The sequence below is a fragment of the Nomascus leucogenys genome, chromosome 3 (assembly GCF_006542625.1).
Source record: "Nomascus leucogenys isolate Asia chromosome 3, Asia_NLE_v1, whole genome shotgun sequence".
NCBI lineage: Eukaryota > Metazoa > Chordata > Mammalia > Primates > Hylobatidae > Nomascus > Nomascus leucogenys.
In genome coordinates this window covers 128,188,113-128,214,603 of record NC_044383.1, presented here as the reverse complement: position 1 = coordinate 128,214,603, position 26,491 = coordinate 128,188,113, and the positions used below count along the sequence as shown (strand labels likewise).

Below are 26,491 nucleotides of genomic sequence, written 5' to 3'. Positions count from 1 at the left end.
TTCTGTTATATTTTTAAATAAAGGAAACTGGATTAGGTTTAGAAAAATCTAGAGGGAAAGGACAACAGTGAATAAGGTGTCCCTGGTTTGTCACAAAGATACACGATACAGAGATCGGGAACAGGAATTTCCTTTAGGGATGAGAGATTCTTTGTCCTTATCCCATCACTCCCAAGCCCCATCCACTCCAGTCACAATAGTCTACTTGCTCCTCCTTCCAGCAAGCCTCTACTTCGGGACTTTCATATCCTCTATGGAGAATACTCTTTCCCAGATGGTGCAAGGCATGCCTTTCACTCTTTTATTTCCCCAAATGTCAACTCAGTGAAGTGTTCCCTGACCACTATGAAACTGAAATCCCATCTGCACTCCCTGCCACCACTGCTCCTGATACTCTTATTCCTTTTCCTTGCTCTATTTGTCTTCATAAGCTTTTAATTCTCTATGTATGATAGACTCTATATTGTTGAAACTCTCTACCTCCATTGTATGTAAGCTCCAGAAGTGCAGCAACTGTGCACATTCCAAGAGAGTGGAACATGGTAGGTCTGAAAGGGCCTTGCACATTTGAGAAACAGGGTACATTTGGAGTATGGCACAGATAACAGTGACCAGATTTTAGCTAACCTTACAATATACACAACAAGGGACGCATTATATCCAACTTCTCAACTCTAAAAATCCTTCTCAGAATTATAGTTGTCCAGTTACTTGTTTTATTTGCAGTAAAGAGTACAGAATACAAAATAAAGTTAACACAGAATTACTGGTACCCCCTTTACTCACTGCAAGTTTGAGCAGAGTTAACCTATATATTTTTTTAATCAAACTGTAAATTCAATGTATAACACTCAAAGTGAAAATACTGCTTTCAAAGGTCTCAACAGCAGGTATCATTCAAAGAAGTCAAAACTAAAAATTCTGTATGGTAGGAGAGAGCAGCTGCGAGGGGAAAGGTCAAATTCAACTGCTTATTTAGTAGCAGATACTCCCCATTTAACCAAATGAGTTTTTGAATGGGCTTGCATTCTGTCATAAATAACTTTCACTTATTACTATGTTTTCCACTAGTCTATCGTCCTTTTATCCACATCACTCCTTCTTTCGGACACTCACCTTCGTTTTAAACGTAACTCAATTTATTTTCAGGATTCCTATTTGAGACAGGAGGCTCTTGTGTGTACACACAGAGAGAAAACCTTGGAAGATTATATTCCACAGTTCAAGAGCCTGTGTAGTCAGTACTGGAGCATTTAAGCACAAGATAGGAGAAGCAGTGGACACCATGGTGCTTTGGGATTCCTACTGCCAGGGGGTGGGGACCCAGGGAGTTCCCTGGGTAGGCTCGAGGTCAAAGCTCAGGTTTAAAGCGAGGGGGGCGGGGCATGCCCCAAGAACCTCAGGGAGGTGTGTGGGCCCTAAAATGCAACTGGGAAAGAAGGGGCGCGGCCACTCGGAAAGACTCACAGTAATAAGCCACCACAGGGTCCCGCTTGTCATGCTCCTGAGCCGTCCTCAGATGATGCTGTATGCTCTTAAACTGTGCAGGGAGCGGGGGCAGCGGTGCAAGCGCGGCCATCTCTACTCCGAACTCACCACTTCCTACTCGCGCGCCACCGGCACTTCCGCTTCCGTCTGGGCGGTAGCGCGCACGAGCATTCAGAGCAAATCCTGCCCACTCTTCCTTTGCTCAGCGACGTCACGTCAACTACGGATCCCCAGCTGGGACAACCTCAGTGTGGTTGGCTCTCGGCGGTTAGAACCCACAGAAGACTGAGCATTTTGGCGTTTATGCCGCGCATGGCGCTAGCGCTCTCTGCTGGTAGGAGGAAGGCTTTTTGTTTTGTTTTGCTTTTTTGTTTGGTTTGTTGTTTGTGGCAAAAGGAAGGATAGAAAAGGAAAAACAAGAAAATAATGTATGTTGACTAGGAGAAAGTATAAAGGCGAGAATTGCCTTTGGCGTCATTCAGGAATTACCACTTCCAGTTAATATGCCACATTAATATTCCATATAACAGTGTCCTTTAGAAGCCTTTTTGATTTTAGAAACTTTAATTTCAGTACTTGCATGAGAGAGAAATAATGGGTTTAAATTGTAAATTAAATTTTTCTGACATCACCCTCTAGGACTGGGCTAGAACCTTGGCAAGTAAGGGGAGGGCAGAGCTGTAGAACAAAATAGGGGGTGAGGGCAACCATAGGAAGAAGAAAATGGAGAGAAACTAGAGCTGACAGGTGTTTTGATGGGAAAAAAATGTTTTGCACCATCCCCTAGATACACACATGTATGTGTAATCATCTGACAATAAAAATATTCTGTGTCAGTTTGGTCAGAACCATCTTGTTGGCAAATGACAGGGCATCAGTCAATGTAATCAGGGTAATATATATATCTATAGCTGTATCTTTTTTATATACTGTATGTGGTAGAAATTTGGCTTCCAGTATCATGAGACTTACATCCCCCCAAGTAGAAATAATTTTTCCTTAAATGTTCCAGCAGAAGAATGATAGGGAAGACCCTGAAAACTTAGCCAGGACCATTTGCCACCCCATCCGTCCATGGCTGGGACATGTAGACACTATAAACATTGCATTTTATGTTTTAAACATGGATATTTAATTGTTCCAGCACCATTGAATTACATTTGCACATTTAAAACAATAAGCTAACTATATACGAGCAAACATATTTCCAGTCTCTTGATTGTTCCCATTCCATATGCCTATCTTCATGCCCGGTCCACATGATTTTGATTATTATACCTTTAAAGAAGTCTTCAGAGTATGTAGTGTAAGTCCTCTGTCTGTTTTTTTTATTCCTTTGCTTTTTCAAAATTGTGTTGGCTATTCTAGGTCTCCTGTAGTTCCATATAAATTTTAGCAACAGCTTGTCAATTTCTATATAAGTTTCCTAGGATTTTGACAGGAATTATGTTGAATTTACAGATCAGTTTATAGTGACTAAAGTTACAAATGAGTAAGACTGCCAAGCCTTACTCGACATGGTTTATTTTTCCACTTAAAATGGTGCAGTGGCTCACGCCTGTAATTCCAGCACTTTGGGAAGCTGAGGAGGGTGGATCACCTGAGGTCAGGAGTTTGTGATCAGCCTGGCCCACATGGTGAAACCCCGGCTCTACTAAAAGTACAAAATTAGCAGGGTGTGGTGGCACATGCCTGTAATCCCAGCTACTTGGGAGGCTGAGGCAGGAGAATCGCTTGAACCCGGGAGGCAGAGATGGCAATGAGCCAAGATTGTGCCACTGCACTCCAGCCTGGGCGACAGAGCGAGACTCCGTCTCAAAAAATAAAAAATCAAAATTAAAATTAAAAAGTCTTTAATTATTTTCATCACTCTTTTGTAGTTTTCATTGTACAGGTCTAGCACATATTTTGAAAAATTTATCCCTATGCATTTCATATTTTTTTATTCCATTGTAAGTGGTTTTTTTTTTACATTTAAATTTTATTTTTTATTACTCTGTAGAAAAATTATTCCTCATAAGTTTATTTTTCTTTTTAAGTTAGAGTCTTGCTCCGCCACCCAGGCTAGAGGGCAGTGGTGCAATCATAGCTCACTGCAGCCTCAAACTCCTGGGCTCGAGTCATCCTCTCACCTCAGCCTCTGGAGTAGCTAGGACTAAAGGCAGGCACCACCATGCCTGACTAATTTTCTTATTTTTTGTAGAGGTGGGGTCTTGCTATATTACCTAGGCTAATCTCAAACTCCTAGACTCTAGCGATCCCCCTGGCTCCACCTCTAAAAGTGCTGGGATTACAGGCATGAACCACAGTGCTTGGCCTATAAATTTAATTTTTTGGAACATTCTTTAGAATTTTCTATGTACATGATCATGTCTGTGAATAAAGATATTTATTATTTTGCAATTCATATATTGTTTGTGTTATTGTACTTGTTGAATAAATATATATTTATATATATATATGTTTATTTTGTTTTTGTCTTATTGAATTCCAGTTCAACGTTAAACACAAGTGGAAAAAGTAGAGAGCCTTGCCTGTTTTGAGACTACAGGGGAAATTGTTAATTCCGGTAAGTTTCCTTAGATGCTATTTATCAAGCTTAGGTAGATCTCATTTAAAGTGAGAGGTTTAGGGTTTTTGGTTTGTTTCGTTATAAAGGGGTATTTATAATATAACTTTTCATTCCTGGGGTAAACCCAACCTAATGTGATGTATTATTTATATATATATTGCTGGATCCTGTTTGTGAATATATTTTTGCTAAGAATTTTTAATACCAACGTTATGCTAGCCTCCTTACATGAAATGGCAAATATTCTCTTCTAATTCCTAAAAAAGATTTTGGAGTATTATTTCTTCCTTAAACATTTAATGGAATTCACCACTGAATTCATCAGGGCCTGGCATTTCTTTATGGGAAGGCTTTGGATTTAAAATTTTAAAAATCGATATATGGATAGTCATATTTTTTGTTTATGTCTGTCAATTTTTAGTAGTTTGGAATTTAGAAATGTTTTCATCTAAGTATCAAAAATTTATTGACCTAACATTGTTCAGGATGTTTCCTTATAGGTTTTACTATAATATCCCTTTTCTGATTTATTTTTTGGATGATTTTCATTTTCTCCCTTATTATCTCATATTATCGAACCAGAAATTTATAAGTTTTATTAATCTTTTCAAAGAACCAGATTTTGGTTTAATTGATTTTCTCTATTGTCTTTGGGTTTTATATCACTGTGCTTTATACTCGTATTTTTATTTGCATCCTTCTATTTAATTTGTATTTAAATTATCTTTTAAAAACTTCAGTCCAGGCGTGGTGGCTCATGCCTGTAATCTCAGCACTTTGGGAGGCCAAGGCCAGTGAATCGCGTGGTCAGGAGTTCGAGACTAGCCTGGCCAACATGGTGAAACCCCATCTCTACTAAAAATACAAAAAATTAGTTGGGTGTAGTGGCAGGTGCCTGTAATCCCAGCTATTTGGGAGGCTGAGGCAGGAGAATCGCTTGAACCCAGGAGTCAGAGATTTCAGTGAGTCATAATCGAAACACTACACTCCAGCCCTGGCTACAGAGTGAGACTCCATCTTAAAAAAAAAAAAAGAAAAGAAAAGAAAAGAAAAAAAAAACCAACACAACTTCAGAAAGTGAGCAATTAAAATCACTATATAACTTCTTTTCTAACGTACTATTTAGAACTTCTAATATTCCACCAAACACTGTTTTAACTGTTTTCCACTTATTTTGATAAGTTGTATTTGCATTTTTGTTTAAAGTAGTTTTTAACTTCCCAGGTAATTTTTTCTTTGATCCATGGGTTAATAAAAGTATGTTGTTAATTTTTCAAACATTTGGATATATCCCTGATATCTTAATTTTACTAATTTCTAGTTTAATTCCATTGTGACCAGAGACTGTAGTCTGTATGATTTCAATCCTTGAGACTTCCTTATGGGCCAGCAAATGATCTTTTTTGGTGAACGTTACACACACACTTGAAAAGAACGTCTGTTCTGTTGTTGCTGGGTGGAGTATCCTATAAATATCAATTAGTTCAAGTTGCTTATTAATAATTTATAATCCTCTATATCCTTTTTGATATTCTATTTACTTTGTCAGTTTATTACTGAGAGAAGTGTTGAAATCTTTAGCTGTAATAGGATGCATTTCTTTTTTCAGTCTATCAGGTTTTGCTTCATGCATTCTGAATCTCTATTAACTGGTGGCATACATACTACAACTATTATGCTTCCTGATGAAATTATACTTTAATCATTATGAAATGTCTCTTTAATCTCTGTCATCATTCCTTGCTGTAAAATTGACTTGAGTTTTCTCATAGTAATATAGCTAATTGAGCTCTCTGATGCTTAGGGTTTGCATGATACATCTTTTCCCATTTATTTTCTATAAAATATTCAGGATTTTAAAATATTAAACCTTTAAATATTTAAAAATGTTTAAAGTGGGGTTCTTGTTAATAATTTGGTCTGGCTTTTAAAAAATACATTTAGACAATCTCTATGTTTTTGGAGTGCCAAGATCTTTTGTATTTATTGTTAACCATTGATACGTTTGGGTTTGGTTCCACTACCTTGTTATTGTTTCTATTTGTTTCACCTGTTTTTGTTCTCTTTTTTCCTTTCCTGCCACCTTTTATATTAATGGACTGTTTTATGATTCCAGTTAATTTTGTTTGTTTGCTTGTTAAGCCAAAATTTTGTTGGCTTTTTAAACTGGTTGTTTTATATTTTATAATATACAACTTAAAGTTATCACAGCATACTTCAGATGATAATATACTTTACATATATTACAAGAATCTTATAATAGTATACTTCTACACTTGATTTGATTTGCCGAGGGTTATCAATTTTATTGTTATTTTCAAGAGTGATCTGGGATTTATTTTGTTTTGTTTATTTTCTAAAATGTTACTTTTTACCTATATCCTTATTAAATTATTTTTGTTTATCTTTGTTTAATAAGTTCTTATGTTTGCTTTTTGAATTACATTTATTGTTTCCTTTTTCATAATAGATGTATTTTCAGCTGTCAATTTTCAGTGCACTACAAATTTGCTTATATCTCATAGGTTTTAATATGTAGCATCCCACTTCTTGTTCATATAAATAGTCGGAAAAGCTTCAGTTTAAATTACCTTATTTGACCCAAGAGCTTTTTATGAAATGGTTTTAAATATCATTTCAAATGGTTAGATATTGTTTAGTTTTGATGTTCTTATTAATTTTTACTATATTTGCATTTTAGTCAGAAAAATTAGTTTTTATATCAGAATATGAATTTTGGTATATAGTATTTATTATTCAGGGCTGTATAGCTGTGTGCTAACAATTCTGATATAGTTACTAATAAAATGAAATCATAGTAGGTCGGTAGTGAATTTACAAGATTGTCTAAACCACCTCTCTCGTCTTATCTCTATCTTTAAACATAACAATAGGTAGTGTTTAGTTCAAAGAAGTAGAGGCAAGCAAAGTTTCTTTGGTGGCTTAGAGATGCCATCCTTCCACCTTGTCAGTTGAAGAGATCAAGAGCTCAGGGAGGCCAAGGAAGCTGGATTTTAACGGATGCTACAGTAAAGTAGCTGGAAAAGTGAGAGAGCTCCAGAGATCTGCAAAGGGCGTTTAAGTGAGTCCTGATCAGTGCAACATCTTTAGATATCTTTCCAGGAAAACAACTAATTGAAAGGATCAAAAGGAACGGTACTCAAGATTCACACAAGACTGAGAATAGTTGCTATTCCCAAAGTCAGGGTGGAAAAATCTCTTAATAAAGGGATATACATTGACAATGCCCTACCTTAAAGGATGAGTCAGAGTAAGAATAAATCCAAGTGTTTATCTATGATTGGGCAATAATGTTAAGGGGAAGTCTTCTGGGGGATTTTTTGGAAAAATGATCTTCCCTGGGAAAGAATCCTGAGAGGCAAACCAGAAGAAGGTCCTTTTGCCCCATCTCCCTTCTTTCCTCGGACACAGAGAGAAACTGTTTGATGTAGCAATAGCAATTTGTGTCACCATCACAAGTCAACCAGCAGGAGGGTAGAATTCAAGATTTTTGAGACTAGTGAAAGGATAGTATTTCCAAACCACCAGATAGGCATCTGATAGAGCACTCAGAAAGGTTCTTCCTTAGTATTGGGGCAAAACTGGCCTTTCAGTAAGTGCTACACTGGTCATATATAACAAAGCTTAAAAGGAAGCAGAAAGGATCATCTGTTTCCAAGTAACTTAACTGCGCTCCAGAACTAAGTTGAAGAATATTTATGAGAAGAAAAATAATCAGCATCCAACAGGATAAAACACACAATGCCTGACATTCAATAAAAAAGTACCAGCCTTGCAAAGATGCAGGAAAAATAGGACCCATAATGAAAATGTGTATGTTGTCAGCAGATTGGCGGGAGCATTCCACCTTCAATGCAGGCAATCAAGGGATATGTTATGTATAGAGAATTTAAAAATAAGGATAAAATATTAAACATGGTTGCTGTTTATTAACACCAATGGTTAGTTATTCTAAATAAAGAAAGTCAATAAATATCCTTTGTTTGTAGAGTGGACAATTTTTACCAGTCCCCACCCTGTTGGCATACCACTGCTATAGTATGATTTTATAGCTCACGTGCTAGAGTATGATTTTATAAATGTATTAAATCTTGATGATCTTTTTATATGAATTTTTTAATGCAGTACTTGTTAAATAATAGACATCAGTAGCTATTTGTGGAATGAAGATAAGTTGGATTTTCTCCAGTGCTTTCATGTAGAGAAAACCTCAGTGATGAAAACTTTAGATCCAGAAATTCATGATATCAAACATAGGCTGCATAAAGCTTGAGGAAAAATGGAAAACCTTAGTATTTGACTATACTGATTTCCCTACTAAGTTACCAGTATAAGGCAGTAATACATAAGGATTTTAAATAATATCAAATGAATCAAATGATTGTTGGTAAGGCAGGCAAATTAAAAGAAATTCACTAAATCGGTATAAAATTGTCTCTGAAATAATTTCATAGCTATTGAGGAAGTCTAACTTAACATAAACACAGTGTTCCCTTTCGATACATATAGAAGTTATAGTTTTAGGACATCTGTGGGCACAGAAAGGTTTTTGTTTTTCCCAAGAAAAAACAAGGATCCCATGCGCAATATTATCCATAGCATTTTTTATTTGGTAGCTATATTTCTATATCATTTTAATATTGAAACTTTCAAGAAAACTGACTGAATAAAATTTAAAAAACGTAATTGTTCAATTTCTTTAAGTTAATGGTCAAACTATAGAATTACTCTTTAATAATTAATTTACAACTTTTGTGCTTAAGTTGTATTTTACATGAATGCAAAATAATTACACCCTCAAATTTAAAACTGTATAGTTCCACAGAAAGGGAAATGTAAAGATCTGGATTATGACTTTGGTCACCTAAATTAACCTTCCTGAGCATCAATTTTCCACTTCGTAAAAAAAGACAATAAAAGTTTCTCTGACCACAAAAAAACTGATCAATTAAGATATACGTGAGAGAACTATGTAAAAGCACCATTTAAAAATAAATTAACAGTAGTTCTGTGTATATTTTCTAATAAAAGTGATCAAAATTAAAATGAAATATTTTTTCAAGAATCCTTATCTTATAACCAGACATTATATTTTATAGTAGACATAAATTTCAGACACATTGAAGTAAGTTTGTTTTGAAATTGTGGTACTCACTGAGTAAGATAAAACTAAATAAAAATGATAAATAACTGTAGCATGACGATAGGTAATCAATTATTTGGTCATTGTCTGAATGGAAAGTATAATCTTCTAAATATGATCTCAAAAATCTCAGCAACACATAATACCATTGTAATTGCTGTAAATGTATTCATTGCAATGAGAAAAATCATTTTTTCAAAGTGTTCTGGAACCATGCATCTTATAATCATGTTTTTCCTAAGAGATCTAGCATCACACAGGTAAAGAGATTTTACTTGGAAACCAAAGAGGTAAATCTGAAGCCAGAATGCTATTGCCTCTAGACTAATTCTTAATAAAATAGACAGTATATAAATTATAGTGTAGATAGACTTTTGAAGAATGCATTCTTGATTGATGCTTTTACATGCAGCATAAAGATGGAAAATAGCTCCAGGAACCAGGACAATAACTAGTTGTAAAGCCCAGAACACCTAAAGTATGTCAGAAATATGTTAGTAAATCAATTAATCAATATGTAACTAAAATACACTAAAAACCCCCCACTAACTCTCAACAGAGTCTAACTTAAAAATTCCAAGTTTCATAAAAATCTTATATGTGTGTTAATATAATGAAGGTAGTAATGTTGAACATATTTATTGTGAAAACATAGTCATATATTACTGTAATTGCCTCTCAATAGACAGCTAGTCTATATCCCAAATATAGGTCTGGAGAATAATGATAACATTAGTAGATAATAAAATGCCAGAATTGGAAGAAACTCCCCAAAACTCAATTTATCTGAAATATACAGCTAATTAAAGAAAAAGTAACATAATCCTTAGGAAAAAAAAAACCTGTTAGGGTATTTCTCGTATTAGGACATTATTTTACATTTAAAGAGAAAATGAGTTTGTTGTAGAGTTAATGTTTATGTGCACACAGAAAAACTTACTTGTGGAGTGATTGGGCTGAACCAATTGTAACAGAAGAGATTTACTTCTTTTTTGTCTGGATCGCAAATGAAGTGCAAGGCCTCATTCCCATAAACTGCAAAGCCTAGTACCCCGAGGAAGAACATTCGGATCAATCCAAAGAAAAGGGTGTGGAATTGACCAATCACAGTTGGAGGTTTAACCTGTTATGGTTTTAGGAGAAAAAAAAAATCTTTTAAACACAAACATTAAAGGACATTTAAAAAAATCCTTATATCACATTTAAAAAATGTAAGAGTCAAGAAGTTTTGAAGCAAATAGACCCTTAGAGATCATCAAATCAAATATAATTCCTGCATTATGAGATTTCTCACTCTTAAAATATGAAAAGCAACAGTCGATAGGGACATGTTGCTAATCAAATGTGTAATTTTGGAAATATTTAAACAGCTTTGAATTCAATTAATATCCCCACCATTGTAATCCCTTTGAAATAAAATCAGAATATCTAATACTTCTTTTTAAAAAGTAGATAACAAATTCCGTAGTAAGCTCAGTCCATACACTATCTTAACAACCAAATAATGTTTATTAGTTGTCATTAAAGCTTTTTTCCTCTACTTCTTAATTAGGGAATTGAGAGAGTGAGCCACACTAAAACACCAACATCTAAAGACACTTCCTGAATTTTTCTCTTTATAGTTTTAAATTCAGAATATTTTGAAGCATATGGTTGACACTTACAGTATTCTCCATAGATGTAGAGAATTTATTCACCAAGACTTATGCAATTCAGGGTAAAATACTCAGAAAAGACTCATACAATTGATTTTTTGTTTGTATAATACTTACACATCCTTCATAGAAGTTTTTGATGTAATTTAGAAACATGTCTCAGGAGATGTTATCCTGGCATTCCTGTGGGTTAATTCTTGACCCACATTGCCAGTTTGCTCCTGCCAGAATCAAACTCTTATATTCTCTCAGGACTCTTATAGCAGAAAACACTCATCACGACAAATTTCTCTCCCCTCCTCCTTTACTCTTAGACCTCTGGGGCCCCATTCAACCTTCCTATCTCTGTCCCAAAACAAAACAAAAACAAAGAAACAAAAGCAGAGAGCATGTGGCCAATCTAATAATCCCTTGACTTACACTGTCAGCATAGCCAGCTAGCCAGGAGTACCAGCAAAGCAAGAGGCCAGCCCCACAAAGGTTCTGAGCACTCAACGCTTCTGCAATTACCTAAAAATGGACTGTATCTAAATTAGTGGGCTCTTTAGTTTGGAGTTTTCTCTGATAATGTTGAAGTAATCTTTTTCTTTTCCTTTTTATTTAAGTGTGTGCTAAAGGATAAGTACATGGGAAATATTCCTGATTCTTTATTGTTTACTTCCATAGAGTATAATTAATTTCTGTGAAGTCTTAAGAAATTGTAACACAGGATATAATAGTTATTGCATTATTGAATATTATTGATGTATTGCTATATTTGTCTAGTTGTTGAATGCTTGCCACAGACATGGAAAAATCTGTAATTAGATCTCTGGGCTAAGGAAAAAATAGCAAACTACTAATTAAGGCAAGGCCAGGAGCTAGCACATATCATGAGAACAATCCTTCCCGTCCTTTCTTTTGTCCTTCAGCAGATATGTCATCTGTTAGACATTGTTATGGGTGTTGAGGACCAGCAGGCACCAAGACAGACCAGTAACTACCTTCTGACTTACATATCTGCTTACTATCTTCCATCCACCTATAATGTCATACAGCTAATCATTGATTATATTTGCTTTCTTCACTTGCCTTTCTCATTTTCTTGTGATCTGCCAAAGATTGTAACTCCAGACAATGTCATTGCTTTCTTCCAGCAAGTGGAGAAGTGACTGCATGATATATGTATTTGTAACCAATAAACAAGGGACAGTGTTCTCGTTGAATAGGAGTGCTGTGCTAGATAGGAAGAAATAAACATGGACAACTTAATGATCCCTCAGAGTGGTTAGATAAAAGATATTTGTGTATATTCCCATCTTCTCAGAATCAGAATTTCAAGTTTGCTTTGTGTTGATTCCCAAGAAGTGACGTCTAAAAGCCCTAACAACAATTTGCATAAGAAGGAATAGTGCTTTGGCTTTTACCATTGTACAGTAGTGAATGCTATTGTTTAGTCAACTGTATACAATTGTCAGACATGTAGAAATCATCAGTGTCTCCTTTCAGGGGTGTATAAAATTGTCTTGAACCTTAATTGCATGTGTAGAAGAAGGGAGTGCAGCATCACTGTCATTGCTGAGATCTACGAGGGGCCAAATAATTAATACCAATCTTTCTCTTACATGTTCTGATCCAACTGGGTGATACAACAGAGGAATAAACCATATGTGGGCCAAAATATCACACATAAATATTAGGCTGAGGAGGGATGTTGCTTATTTCTTTAGGAAAATGTGATCCTTAGTGAGACTGGCCTCAAATGTATGGCAATTGGTAAGGGTGTATATTGGAGTGACAACCTGGGTTTCTTGCATGCTAACAGTTGCAGGTTCCAAAAGCAGAAAAAGGGTGATTCTCAATGCATAAGCATTGTTTAGGACTCTGCTTGCTTCATGTTTGCTGATGTTACATTAGGCAAAGAAAGTTTCAAAATGAACCTAGATTTGAGAAACATCTTCTACCTCTTGATGGATCTGTGAAGTCACATTGCAAAGGTGTGGGTGTATGAAAAGAAAATATTTGTTGCCAACTTTATATTCTATTGCAATGTGCCTGCTGATTACAAATGTTAACATGTCTCCCACATGTCTTCACTTTCATTACAGGATGCCAAAACTGTCATCTAATTATAAAATTAAGATTGAAGTCAGGATTTTGTGATTTGCATTATATCTTGATGTGGCTACTTTTGATCTAGAATCTGGAGAAACAAAGGGAAAAGTTATATTCTACATGACATCAATATACAATGGTGATACAGGAATAGGATGACTACAATAGACACTTACACTCCAAAAGTGGAAAAACAGGAGATATGTAACTGTCACTGGTCCATAACAATTCTGAAATCTTGCTAGGAAAAATATTGCCTGTTGTCCCTACTCTGGAGGCAGGGAACATTCCATGATTAAGGCACAGTAGTATTACCCTGAAAGCTGTTCCACAGCACATTGTACTCTTCTGCTTAATGGAAGTGGTTCCCTGGTTCATTGTTGTCAGTGGCCTGTAGCTCCATTCTCTGTGTTCTTGGCCGAAAGCATCTTCCCTTTTTCATTAAAAAAAGAAATGACTATGCTTGAATAAATAACTTGCTCAGACTGCTTCTTGCCAGAAAAAAGCTGGGGGGCCAGAAGTCTTTTTTATAGTTTGACCAATATCTGGCCTTTTAAGCCAAAGTAATAGTTGTTTTGCTGGTACAACCCTCTTAATCATTCTTTGGCTTTCTGTGTAATAGATTTAATAAACTTAGTTTTAGTAAGAGTCATATAATTAAAGAAATATCTCTCTCTACAAATATATTTAAAGTTATTTTTGGATTAGGCTTTTTTGAAGTGCTCTTAAGATATCTAGAAATCTTTTGTCTAATTGAGATAGTCATTAGTCATGCCTTAAATATTTAAAAAGTCTAATCAAAGGACATTATAGCCACACCATTAATTTGACTTTTACCCTAAGACCGTTTCTTACATTAGAAAGTTTTATGGCTAGGAGACTAGAAATGAGAAAAAAAAAATTCACATATAGCCAGTCCTGACCTCTCTATATTTTCTCCAAGTTTTTCCTGCAAACTCATCTCTAGGTCTCTTTACAAGGTAATGTAGATTGATTGCTGAAACATGGGTAAGTGAGGGGGAATAAACTTTGACCTTATTTTCTCCTCTGAAGAGCTCAGAAAATTATTGGGGTACATAGCACCTGGATGGTGCTGCAGAGCTTGGCCCTTATTTACACTCCTCATCAGATCTCAATGTGAAGAGCAAAGGCCAAGCAGAGAACTAACCAAGTACAATACATACCAGGGGTGTAGTTGAGAAATACAAAGGACCCCATATAAATGAATGGCATTAATGTGAGTAGGAGGGAGCACACAGTACCTAAGATCACGGGCTCTGGAATCAGAGATTTGAGGTCTCAAGCAAATTATTTCACACCCTTGAATCTCAGTTTCTCAAACTGGCAATGAAAATCGTATTTACCTCAAATGATTGTTGTATGTGGATTATTAAAGGATTTGGAGAACATTTATCCTGTCCTTAATGAGACTCTGGACCAACTATGGTCTCCTTGTTATACAGACTACAATATATTAACAAATTAATACTCCTTAAGCAAAGAAGAGTCATTACTTCCCTGAGGGTAAAGAACCTTTGTGTTGGCCAGAGTAACAGTGTTTTAGGGAAGAATAAATAACAGACACAAATTTCATGTCTGTTTTCAATGTCTTTTCTGTCTCTCTCTCTCTCTCTCTGTCTCTGTACTTGGGAAATAAGTGCATTTTCCTTTTGAGTCTATCAAGATACCAAGACATCTACTTGTAAGCAAGGACTAGTGGGAGTGAACCCCAGAAAGACTTATGGCTGTTAGTTAATTTAATCATTACAATATACCTCTGTTCTTTCAGCCCTAAAGATTTTTAAAATGACCAGGATACATTTATAAATTTTCTGAGTAAATGGGCAAAATTTGAGGCACCAATACGAGGCTGTTTGCTCAAATTTGCTTGAAGTTTCTAGTTTCAGATAAAGGAGGGAAGGCAAGCTCAGATTTACTACTACTACTATTAGTACAAAAAGTTGCTGACATTTATTAATCACTACTGTATGCCAGTATTATTCTAAACCCTGGGGGTAATGTATAATCTTTTGGTAGATATTCTTGGTGTCCTAAAATTTCTTTCTGAGATTAAAAACATTTAAGACCTTGTGGTGTAAACAAGAAACAGGACAAATTTTGTTCAGAACCCAAAATAGGATCAAAAGAAATAAAAATGAGTTAAAGCATTATGCATGATGATTAACACATGCAAATTAATGCATAAATGTTATGTATTATTACATTTACATCTGGTCTAATTTAATAGTTTGCAACAAGTTACCAAACATTCAAAGAAGAATGAATACTGATTCCTCTTAAGCTCTTCTGAAAAATTGAAGAGGAACACTGCCAAACCCAATTTATGAAGCCATTTTCACCCTGATACCAGAGTCAGACAAAAACACCGCAAGAAAACTACAGGCCAACATCCCAGAAGAGTACTGATGCAAAACCGTCAATAAAATACTAGCAAACAAAATTCAGCAACATAGATACAAGAATAATACACCAGTGGGATTTATCTCTGAGATGCAAGGATTGCTTAATCCATTGCAAATCAGTAAATGTGATATACCACCTTAACAAAATGAAAGACAAAAACCACATGATCATTTCAATAGATGCAGAAAGATCATTTGGCAAAATTCAAAATCAACTCCTCATAAAACCTTTCAACTAATTAGGTATAAAAGGAACTTACCTCAACATAATAAAGGCCATATATGAAAAGCCCACTGCTAACATCATAATCAATGGAAAAAAACTGCAAGCTTTTCCTCTAAAATCCAGTACAAACTAAGGATGCCCACATTTGCCACTTATATTCAACATAGTATTAGAAGTCATAACCAGAGCAATTGGACCCAAAAAGACATCTGTACTAGTCTGTTCATGCATTGCTATAAAGAAATAATGGAGACTGGGCAATTTATAAAGAAAAGGTGTTTAATTGGCTCATGATTCCACAGGGTGTACAGGAAGCATGGCTGGGGAAAACTTAAAATCATGGCAGAAGGCGAAGGGGATGCAGGCAGTTATTTGTATAGCCAGAGTAGGAGGAAGAGAGAGAGAAAGAGTGGGGAGCTGCTACACACTTTTAAACAACCAGATCTCACGAGCACTCACTTACTATCACAAGAGCAACACTGAGGTGGAAATCTTCCCCCATGAGCCAAACATCTCCCACAGGTCCCACCTCCAACACTGAGGATTACAATTCAATGAGATTTGGACAGGAACACAAATTCAAGCCGTATCAACATTTAAATCAGAAAAAAAGAAGTAAAATTATCTCTGTTTGCAGATAACAATTTTACAAGTGGGAAACACTAAAGACTCAACCAAAAAATCCTGTTAGAACTAACAAATGAATTCAGTAAAGTTACAGGACACAAAATCAACACACAAAAATCAGTGACATATCTGTACACAAACAAAAAATGAGCTATCTGAAAAAGAAATTAATAAAACTATCTCATTTACAATAGCAATAAAAAGAAAAAAATACTCAGGAATTAACTGAACCAAAGAGGTGAAAGACTTGTACAATGAAAATTATAAAACACTGAAGAAGAAAAAAGAAGATGATAAATGGAAAGACATTCATATGCATGTATTGGAAAAATTAATATTATTAAAGTGTCCACACTATCCAAAGTGATCTACAGATTCAATGGAATCCCTACTGAAATCTCAATGATATTCTATACAGAAATAGAAAAAACAATCCTAAAATTTATATGAAACTACAAAAGATCCCAAATAACCAAATCAATCTTGATCAAGAAAAACAAAGCTGGAGGCATCATACTTCCTGATTTCAAAATATACTATAAAGACTACAATAATCAAAATAGTATAGTATTGGCATAAAAAACAGACACATAGACCAACAGAAATTAAGGGATCCCCAAAATAAATCCACCGGAAGGTCAACTTATCTTCTACAAGAATGTAAAGAAAATCCAGTGGGGAAGTGATAGTTTCTTCAACAGATCATGCTGGGAAAACTCAATATCCACATGCAGAAAAATGAAATTGGACCTTTATTTCACCCCCTATAAAAAAATCAACTCCAAGTAAATTAAAGTTTTAAGTGTAAGACCTGAGAACATAAAATTACTGGAAGGAAACATAAAGCAAAAGCCTCTTTACATTGGTCTGAGCATGAATTTTTGGATAGGACACTAAAAGCCAGACAACAAAGACAAAAAATACAGATCAGTTCTTTGAATTAAAAAGCTTCTGCACAGCAAAAACAAAATAAAACAAAACAAAAACCACACACACACAAAAGTAAAAAACCTTCAAAACCAAAACCAAATAACCCCCCCAAAACCCAACATTGGATGAGCAACCTACAGGTTGAGAGAACATTATTTGCAAACTATATCTGATAAGGGTTAATATCCAAAATATATAAAGAACTCATACAACTCAACAGCAAAAAAAAAAAAAAAAAAAAAAATCCCCCAAATAACCTGACTCAAAAATGGGCAGAAGAATAAATAGATCTTTCTCAAAAGAAGAACCACAGATGGCCAATAAGTATATTAAAAAGTGCTCAATGTCGCTTATTATCAGGGAAATACAAATCAAAATCACAATATCACTTCACACCTGTTAGAATGGCTATTATAAAATAAAAGATGTGTTGGTAAGATGTAGAGAAAAGGGAGCACTTGTACACACTGTTGGTGGGAGTGTAAATTGATATAGTCGTGAAGGAAAACAGTAGGGAGATTCCTCAAAAAATTAAAAATAGAGCTACCTTAATAATTCAGCAATCTTACTTCTAGGTATATACCTGAAGGGAATGAAGTCATTATCTTATAGAGCTATCTGCACCCCAGTGTTCACTACAGCCTGATTCAACAATAGCCAAGGTATGGAAACGACCTAAATGTCCATCCACAGATTAATGTATAAAGAAATCTCACAACACACCACACACACACACACACACACACACACACACCACACTCACACAAACACACACACACGGGGGGGGGAATATTGTTAAGCCCTTAAAGGAGGAAAATCCTGCCATTTGCAACATGAATGAAAATGAAGGACGTTATGTTGAAGGGAAATAAGCCAGAAACAGAAAGACAAATACTGTATGATTTCACTATATAAGGAATCTCCAAAATAGTCAAACTCATAGAAGCAGAGAGTATAATGGTGATTGCCAGAAACTAGTGGGGAGTGGGAAATGGGGAGATGGTCAAAGATTAGAAAGTTTCAGTTATGCAAGATGAATAACTTCTGGAAATCTAATGTACAGCAATGTGATTATAGTTAACAATACTGTATTGTATACTTGAAATTTGGTAACAGGTAACTCTTACATATTCTCGCTGTGAATATGTGAGCACACACACACAGGTAATTATCACACACACAAAGATAATTATGGGAGGCGATGGATATGTCAATTAGCTTTACTGTGGTCATTATTTCTCAATGTATATGAATATCGAAACATGAAGTTGTACACCTTAAATACATACAATTATTTGTTAGCTATACCACAATAAATCTGAAAATAAAAAAGCAAGTTACATTCATTGCTTTAGAGCTGTGCTGTTCTATGTGTTTGTCCTTATTCACCCCTTTTTTCATTTGAATAAATGTTGAGCATCTATAATACCAGCTACTGTGCAAGGTGTTAGAAATTTGTGAGAACAGTGTAGCCCTTGCCTCCATGGGGCTTACATAAAAGCATGAGTACTTGTGTATGTATGTATATGTGTATGTGCATACAAGTGTATATGTGTATATGCATACATGTGTATATGTGTATATGGTAGAAATGTATGCTGCTGATAATTTGCTTAAAATGAAGGATGATTTATATTTAATCCTTCAGAATATGGTCACAAACTGTCTTGGGTTATTTTACATCTGGAAAACAAGGGGAAGTAATCTCTATATATGTTTCCTCTCTACCATTTTTTGATTCTCAGTATTTTGCATTGTGTCAGAGTAATTTACCCGTCTTCTCATGATATACCCAATGATGGTAAAGTGGGGTTGAATAAAGGTCAATTTAGGTACTCAGAATAGTATGTTTCACAGAGGGACAGCTGAGATAAGGCAATCTGAATGGCTGCCTAGATTCATAAATCACAACCCTTAGCCAATTCACATCTCTCTGAAATCTCTGACCTGCCAAAATTAGGTTTGTCTTCCTGCATGAATAATTTATATTTTCTGGAATGGAACTGGGAATGGCTTAGTAGAAAGGGTCAATAACCAATCATGTTATTTTGGGCAAATGATTTAACCTTCTGGGGTATGTTTCCATTTCTCCAAAAAGAAGGGATTGGATTCTATGATGTGTAAGTAATTTCACAATTCTATGGTTTTATAATTCTAATTCTTATAACCATACTTAGAAGTATTGTACTTGCTCTGAGATTTATTGTCAGTAATTTAGATGGTGCCAGCAATTGCTTGACCTAATGGTTAAATTGAAGGTCTTATTTTCCTTCTTTTCTATGAGTTCCTATTTCAAATATTCCTAAACTGCATGATTTCTAGTTGTATAACACATGTAATAATTTCTTTTTTGAATAGTCCGCATATCTACAGTTATTATTTTTGGCGGGGGATATGCCATCCACATATCTGTATAGGAAAGCCCTGCCTGGAAATCCAGAAGACTTGAGAGTGCATTTTTTTCCTACTTTACTGGCAATTATTAAAGCACACAATGTTAATTCTGCTAGTTTCAGTTCTTCCATCTGTAAAATGGAGAAAATGATTCTTAACTACTAGACATGTTGTGACCAAATGAGATAGTACATGAGATAATATCTTGTACAGTGCCTGATACACATGGGTTTCTCTAAAAACAGTATTTTCACTCTTTTTATGGAGACTAGACTCATTCTGGCAAGCTTGGGAGAAAGTGTACCAAATAGGTATAAACTGGGGTTCTTAAATCAGCAAACATGGATTGGTACATACCTTGTAATAAAAAAGTCTTGGAAAAATTATCTAACAAGTCTAAGCCTACTTTCCTCATCTTCTTGGGGTTTCTGGAGCTGTCTTGATCTGTGGGTTTGTTTTCAATAAATTTTGGGAAAAATAATCAGCCATTATTTTTTCAAATATTTTTTCTGTCCTCTTTCTGTCTTCAGGGACTCCAATTTTTCAGCTAGACTGCTTGATATGGTTTCAAAGGTAACTGATCCTCTCTATATTCCTCCTTTTCCATCTTCGTTCTCATAGTATTTCATTGTGAATAGTTACTGTGGTAATTTCACTAATCTCTTCTGCTACAGAATCTCATCTGAAGTTAATCCTATTCATGGCTTTTAAAAAAATATTCGATGTGGTATTTTTAGCTCTAGGAAGGGGTTCGGCAAACTATGGCTCATGGGTGTGCCACCTCTTTTGTGAAACAAGGTTTTATTGCAGCCTAGCCATATCCTTTCATTTACATATTGTCTATGATTGCTTTTTGCCGCAAGGTCAGAGTTGAATGGTTTATTGTTTAAAAATGCTAATGATCACCCCCGCCTTTAGGGAGTTGTAATATTTTCACTGTGGAGGGTCTTGCCTTGATGTAAATGGCTGCTGACTGATTGGGATGTTGGCTGCTGAAGGGTGGGGTGACTGTGGCAATTTCTTAGTGTAAGACAATGAAGTCAGCCACATCAACTGACTTCCTTTCATAAAAGATCTCTCTGTAGCATGCAATGCTTTTTGACAGTATTTTACCCACAATAGAACTTCTTTCAAAATTGGAGCCAATCTTCTCAAACCCTGCTGCTGCTTTATCTCCTAAGGTAATGAGATATTCTAGAATCTTTGTTGTTATTTCAACAATATTCACAGCATTTTCACCAGGAGTAGATTGCATCTGAAGAAATACTTTCTTTCCTCATCCATAAGAAGCAACTCCTGGCTTTATCATGAGATCACAGCAATTCAGTCACATCTTCAGGCCCCCCACTTCTAATTCTAATCCTCTTGCTCTTTCCATCCCATCTGCAGTTACTTCCTCTACTGAAGTCTTGAAACTTTCAAAGTTTTCCATGAGGTTTGGAATCAACTTCTTTTGAAATTCCTGTTGATATTTTGACCTCCTTCTATGAATCACAAATATTCTTAATGGCATCTAGAATGATGAATTCTTTCCAGAATATTTTCAATTTACTTTGACCAGATCTATCAGAAGAACCACTATCTATAGCTTTATGAAATGTATTTCTTATATAATAAGACTTAAACGTTGAAATTACTCCTTTTTCCATTGGCTGCAGAATGGATATTGTGTTAGCAGGCATAGAAACAACATGAATCTCTTTGTACCTCTACACCAGAGCTGTTGGGTGACTAGGTGCACTGTCAATGAGCAATAATATTTTGAAAGGAATCCTTTTTTTTTGAGCAGTAAGTCTCAATAGTGCATTTAAAATATTCAGTAAACTATACCGTAAACAGATGTTCTCTCATCTAGGCTTTGTGATTCTATTTATAGAATGCAGGCAGAGTAGATTTAGCATAATTCTTAAGGGCTATAGGATTTTTTGAATTCCAAATGAATATTAGCTCCGACTTTAAGTTACCAACTGTATTAGCTCCTAACAAGAGTCAGGCCTGTCTGCTGAAGCATTGAACCCAGGCATTGACTTCTTTCTAGCTATGAAAGTTTTAGATGGCATCTTCTCCCAGTATAAGGCTGTTTGATATACATGGAAAATCTGTTGTTTTGTGTTGCCACCTTCATCAATTATTTTAGATCTTCTGCATAACTTGCTATAGCTTCTACATTAGCACTTGCTACTTCATCTTGCATTTTTATGGTATGACGATATACCATTTTGCATTACATGGTATATTTTTATGGCTGCTTTCCTTCAACCTCATAAACCAATCTTTGCTAGCCTCAAACTTTTCTTTTGCAGCTTCTTTACCTCTCTTAGCCTGCATAGGACTGAAGAGAGGGTACTTTTCTGGATTAGGTTTTGGCTTAAGGGAATGTTGTGGCTGGTTTTGTAACTGAATACAAACTCAGCTGCTCACTTCTTGCAAAGTCAGTAACATGGACAAAATGCAGTGAAAGGAAAGTGACTTTATTCCAGAGCTAGCAGTGGGAGAAATGGCCAAGGCTCATACCTTAAAGGAACCATTTCAAACTTTATGCTGAGGAGAGGGGCTTAAAAAGGGAACTGGGAATAAGAGGCATGTGGGGAGTGGTGCTGGGTACAAGGTCTGTGTGTCTTGTTCTGGTAGCTATCTTGAATCGTGGTCCACCTGGAGTGTGGTCTGGGGCCATATCAACAATGGCTGCATATTGACTACCACCTCGCAGTAATCTCTAGAATTTTGCAGCTTGGGCTCCATTCCTGGTCTGTCTCAAGATTAGCCCCTGGAATTTCTAAGTAAGCACATAATTAAATACGAGTATATAGTTAGGTAAATGTGCATGGTGTAACATAGTATAGAGTGGGAAAGGGAGGGAAACAAAGAGTTTTAAAGTATGTTTTAGCGTATTTTTTTAAGGCTAAAGAGGGAATAAAAGGTTCCTGTTGTTTGCTTCAAGGTTACATCTTGAGAGTAGGGAGGAAACAGAAAAAGAAAAAAAAAGGTTTTAAAATGTGTTTTGAAGCTAAGCTACTGAGTTACAGTCTGATCTTCTATCCAGACCACTATAATCTTCCCCATGTCAGCAATAAGGTTTTGTTTCTTATCATTCTTGTATTAATCAGAGTAGCACTTTTAATTTCCTTCAAGAATTTTTCCTTTGCATTCACAGCTTGGCTAACTAGAGCAAGAGGTCGAGCTTTCAGTCTATCTTGGCTTTGGTCATGCCTTCTTCACTAGGCTTAATCATTTCTAGCTTTTGATTTCAAGCGAGAGACCTGTGACTCTTTCTTTTGCTTGAACACTTAGAGGCCTTTGTTGGGTTATTATTTGGCCTAATTTCAATATTGTTCAGTCTTAGGGAATAGGGAGCCCTAGGAGATGTAGAGACGTGGGGAAACAACCAATCGGTAGAGCAGTAAGAACACACACAACATTTGTCAATGAAATTCACCATTTTGTATAGGCAGTTTTCGAGGTGTCCTGAAAAAATTACAATAGTATCATCAAAGGTCACTGATCACAGATCATATAAAAGATGTAATAATAATGAAAACTTTTGAAATTTTGTGAGAATTCCCAAAATGTGACACAGAGACACAAAATGAGCACATGCCATTGGGAAAATGGTGCTGATGGACTTGCTGGATGCAGGGTTGACACCGACCTTCAATTTGTAAAAAATGTGGTATCTGCAAAGGACGATAAAATGAAGGAAAATAAAATGAGGTAATTCTGTAACTGGTAATTTTTGACTGGATGTCTGATGTTGTAAATTTTATTTTGTTGTTTGCTGAATTTTAAATAATGTTAGAATTTGTTCTGGCATGCAGTTAGTTTACAGGAATTAGGTAGATACCTTTGAAGCTTTATTTAAGCATTGGTAAGGTAGGTTTAGATTACCTTGCCGCATAGGGCAAATTTAGGCTCACAACCAAAGTAACATACTTGTGAGTATTCTACAGAATAGACCTTGCATTACAAGGTCTTTCCACTCTGCTGTGGAGACACAAATTACTTTCAGCCCTGTTTGTATTTCAAATGTTTTAAAGTGTTTCTCTAACCTTGGGTATTTTCTTGTCACACATGAGCAGGTCAATACTCAGAGCCTCAACTAGACCCCTCTGCAGATCTCTGAAGTTCTCCCCGTTTAGCTTCTACCTCTATAGTACCATATTCTTCTTAGCAAATTCTAACCATCTTTATTCCTCTAACATTGATCTCTGGTTCTTCAATTCAGTGAGACCACTTGGGCTCTGTTAGGGTTCCATCTTCCTAAAAGGTGGTGTGAAACTGCCTCTGGAGTAAGCTGATGCATTCAGGGCTCACTCAATTTGTTTCCCTTTTCTCAGAGATTACAGTCCTGTGATACTTGTTTTCCAATAGCAGTCTCATCTTTTATAATGATTGTTATAGGTTTTGTCCAATCGTCTAGTTGTTTAGGGCAGAAGAGATTATTCAATCCCCATTATTCCATTTCTACCAGAACACAAAAGTCTCTTAAACTGGTCTTGTGGTTCTCAATAATGTTCTGAAGAGTTAAGATCATTGGATATAGGACCTCTGAATAAATACAATGTCAATTTTGCAATATTTGTAATACAGTACATATGGTTTTATACTTTACTTAAAATTAAGCCAACAGATTTCAAATCCAACAAGTACAACGTCAATTTTGCAATATTTGTAGTATAGTACATACAACTTTATACTTAAAATGATTTATACTTAAAATGAAGCCAACAGATTGCCATGCAAGTGACAAGTAGTATACGGTCATTAATAAGCCAGACTCTGTGGGTTGTCTAGTAAAATTCTTAAAATGAAAGGCTCTGAAACTCTTTGTTTCAAGGTCTATGACTTATTATTTTTATTGTATTGGATACCTTTTCTGCATTTTTCTGGGTTTCAATTTTCCATCTGTAACAGTAAAATAATAACACCTCATAGGGTTCCCATTAAGATTAAAAGAGATAAATTGTGTAAAGTGTTTAGCATAGTATCTAGACTGTAAATACCAAATTAATATAAAATATTATTATATTGTTGCTGTTTCTGTGTTGTTATTGAGAAGTTGGTAATTTGTTATGTTGAAGATGAGTTTGTAAACCTTTACATCCCTGCCACACCTAGACTCCTTGGCAATCCTTCACACTTTATGTTTTGGGTGAGAACAGACCAATTTACTTGGCATAACTGGTTGGACCAGCCCTTAGGGCACCAGCCAGTGGCAACCATGAATAGGCTTGGTATAATAAGCCAAGCCTAATGAGATGGTCCTATTTAGATGGGGGTATCCTGACCCAGTCATATATCCCATCCTGGTGTGGTGAATGCTCTGATCCTTCACCTAAGTGCCATTTCTCTGCTGCTGGGAACATTGGCTGCTGACAGCGTACAACTATTTCACTCACTGAGCACAGCCCTCCATTGCAGGGAAATGTTTCAGCCAGCTTATGTCATTTCCTAGAGGCTGACGCGTAACCAGTAACCAGCTGATGTGGTGCTAAAGGGCCTACTCCCATCTCAATTCAGAACAATACTCAGAGTCCATTCCATTTGCAGGGCTGCCCTTGGCATTGCCTAAGACTTCAGTTGCAATGACATCACAGGTGTTTCTCTGTTCAGTCCTGCCTTCCTCAATCCTTTATGCAGGCAACTCCTGAGAATACTTCTCAATAAACTTTCTGCAGAGAGCTTATTATCTCAGAATCTTTTCCTATGGGACCCAATCTAATACACTTGGGGAGCATGAATGTAAGACACACACAAATAAGAGAATGCTGTATTCTGAATGCTGACAATCCGCTACTCTCACCCTTTGTGAGACTTGGCATAGGCCAATTAGAAGTACTGAGATAAAAAGTTGTACAACCGCTAAGATGATTTCTATGTCCTTCCTTCCATGGGTTTCTTAACCACAACCTTCTATGGTCTTAACAAGTCTGTAAATGTTTTCTATTTTTAATCTGTAAGACTTTTATAATACATGTGTTCCTAAATACATTTTATGCCTGCTGAGTAAGAGCTTAAAGAGACAGAAAGGTTATAGAGAAAGTGTAGAAGCAGAGGCAACTAGCACAGTGCCTTCTGAAATTCAAAAAATGATAGCTCTAGGCAACTTAGTCATCAGTCCTTCAGATGTTCCTAGCTAAAACTGAAGGGATATAAGTGTGATTATTCAATTAACAGGTTCTTCCATTATGAGACAATCTGCATCATATAAATCTAACTTTGGGAGCTCTCATCTGAAGTAATCAAAAACTGTCATTAGCAAATGAGAAACGTTTGCATTAAGGTTGGCTATGTGTGTGTGACTAATGTTAGTAATGACCACAAATATAAGTGTATTAGAACTGGACTGTTAGCATATACCATTCAACATGCTCAGGTTTTTATGTTATTTCCAATCACCTTAATACCAAAGGAGTTAATGAACATTATGGCACCAGAACTGGATCAATTAGATTTATTGGCAGGAAAATTATACTCATCTTTCTGGAAAATACTGATTTTAAAATTTGTGCATGCCCAGTTTTCTTTTCTTTTTTTCTGTGTAGGGACATATACATCTAATAGTCAATGGTTTTTGTGAAATTATTTGTAAGAAGAGTCAAACTCAGAAAGCCCAGGTTTAATAATACACCTTTGTCAGTGCTTATTCCTCATGTCATCCCAATTTTCATCAATATAAATTCTATAAGTCATCAATTTGTTAATCATTTTTCTAACTACTTTCTTTTTTTTTTTTTTTTTTTTTTTTTTTTGAGACGGAGTCTCGCTCTTTCACCCAGGCTGGAGTGCAGTGGCGCGATCTCGGCTCACTGCAGGCTCCGCCCCCCGGGGTTCATGCCATACTCCTGCCTCAGCCTCCCGAGTAGCTGGGACTACAGGCGCCTGCCACCGCGCCCGGCTAATTTTTTGTATTTTTAGTAG

General features: G+C 35.8%; 2 protein-coding genes and 1 long non-coding RNA gene across 3 annotated transcripts in view; 1 reads left to right on the top strand and 2 right to left on the bottom strand.

Annotated features, from left to right (window-relative positions):
• VTA1 (vesicle trafficking 1) overlaps positions 1–1,784 on the bottom strand; it is a 73,515-nt gene extending 71,731 nt beyond the window's left edge. Inside the window, exon 1 of the mRNA XM_003255802.3 lies at positions 1,468–1,784. Coding sequence (XP_003255850.1) covers positions 1,468–1,579 — 112 coding nt within the window. The 5' untranslated portion in view covers positions 1,580–1,784. The remainder of the gene's footprint in view (positions 1–1,467) is intronic.
• On the top strand, positions 1,744–20,149 carry LOC115834463. Its single transcript, XR_004029373.1, has 3 exons — positions 1,744–1,822; positions 3,983–4,057; positions 20,104–20,149. It is a non-coding gene; the product is annotated as an uncharacterized LOC115834463 (long non-coding RNA).
• GJE1 (gap junction protein epsilon 1) lies at positions 9,305–11,035 on the bottom strand. The gene is made up of 3 exons (XM_030809763.1): positions 10,997–11,035; positions 10,153–10,347; positions 9,305–9,697 (listed from the first exon to the last, which is right to left on the bottom strand). The coding sequence occupies exons 1-3, from the start codon at positions 11,033–11,035 to the stop codon at positions 9,305–9,307; spliced, it is 627 nt and encodes a 208-aa protein (XP_030665623.1).
• Positions 20,150–26,491: the final 6,342 nt, after the last annotated feature.

Coding starts and splice junctions, on each gene's coding strand:
- GJE1 (XM_030809763.1), bottom strand. CDS start 11,035: ATGTTTCTAAATTACATCAAAAACTTCTATGAAGGATGT. Junction 10,348..10,996: donor AAAACTTCTATGAAGGATGT/GTAAGTATTATA, acceptor AAACCATAACAG/GTTAAACCTCCAACTGTGAT. Junction 9,698..10,152: donor CTCCACAAGTAAGTTTTTCT/GTGTGCACATAA, acceptor GACATACTTTAG/GTGTTCTGGGCTTTACAACT.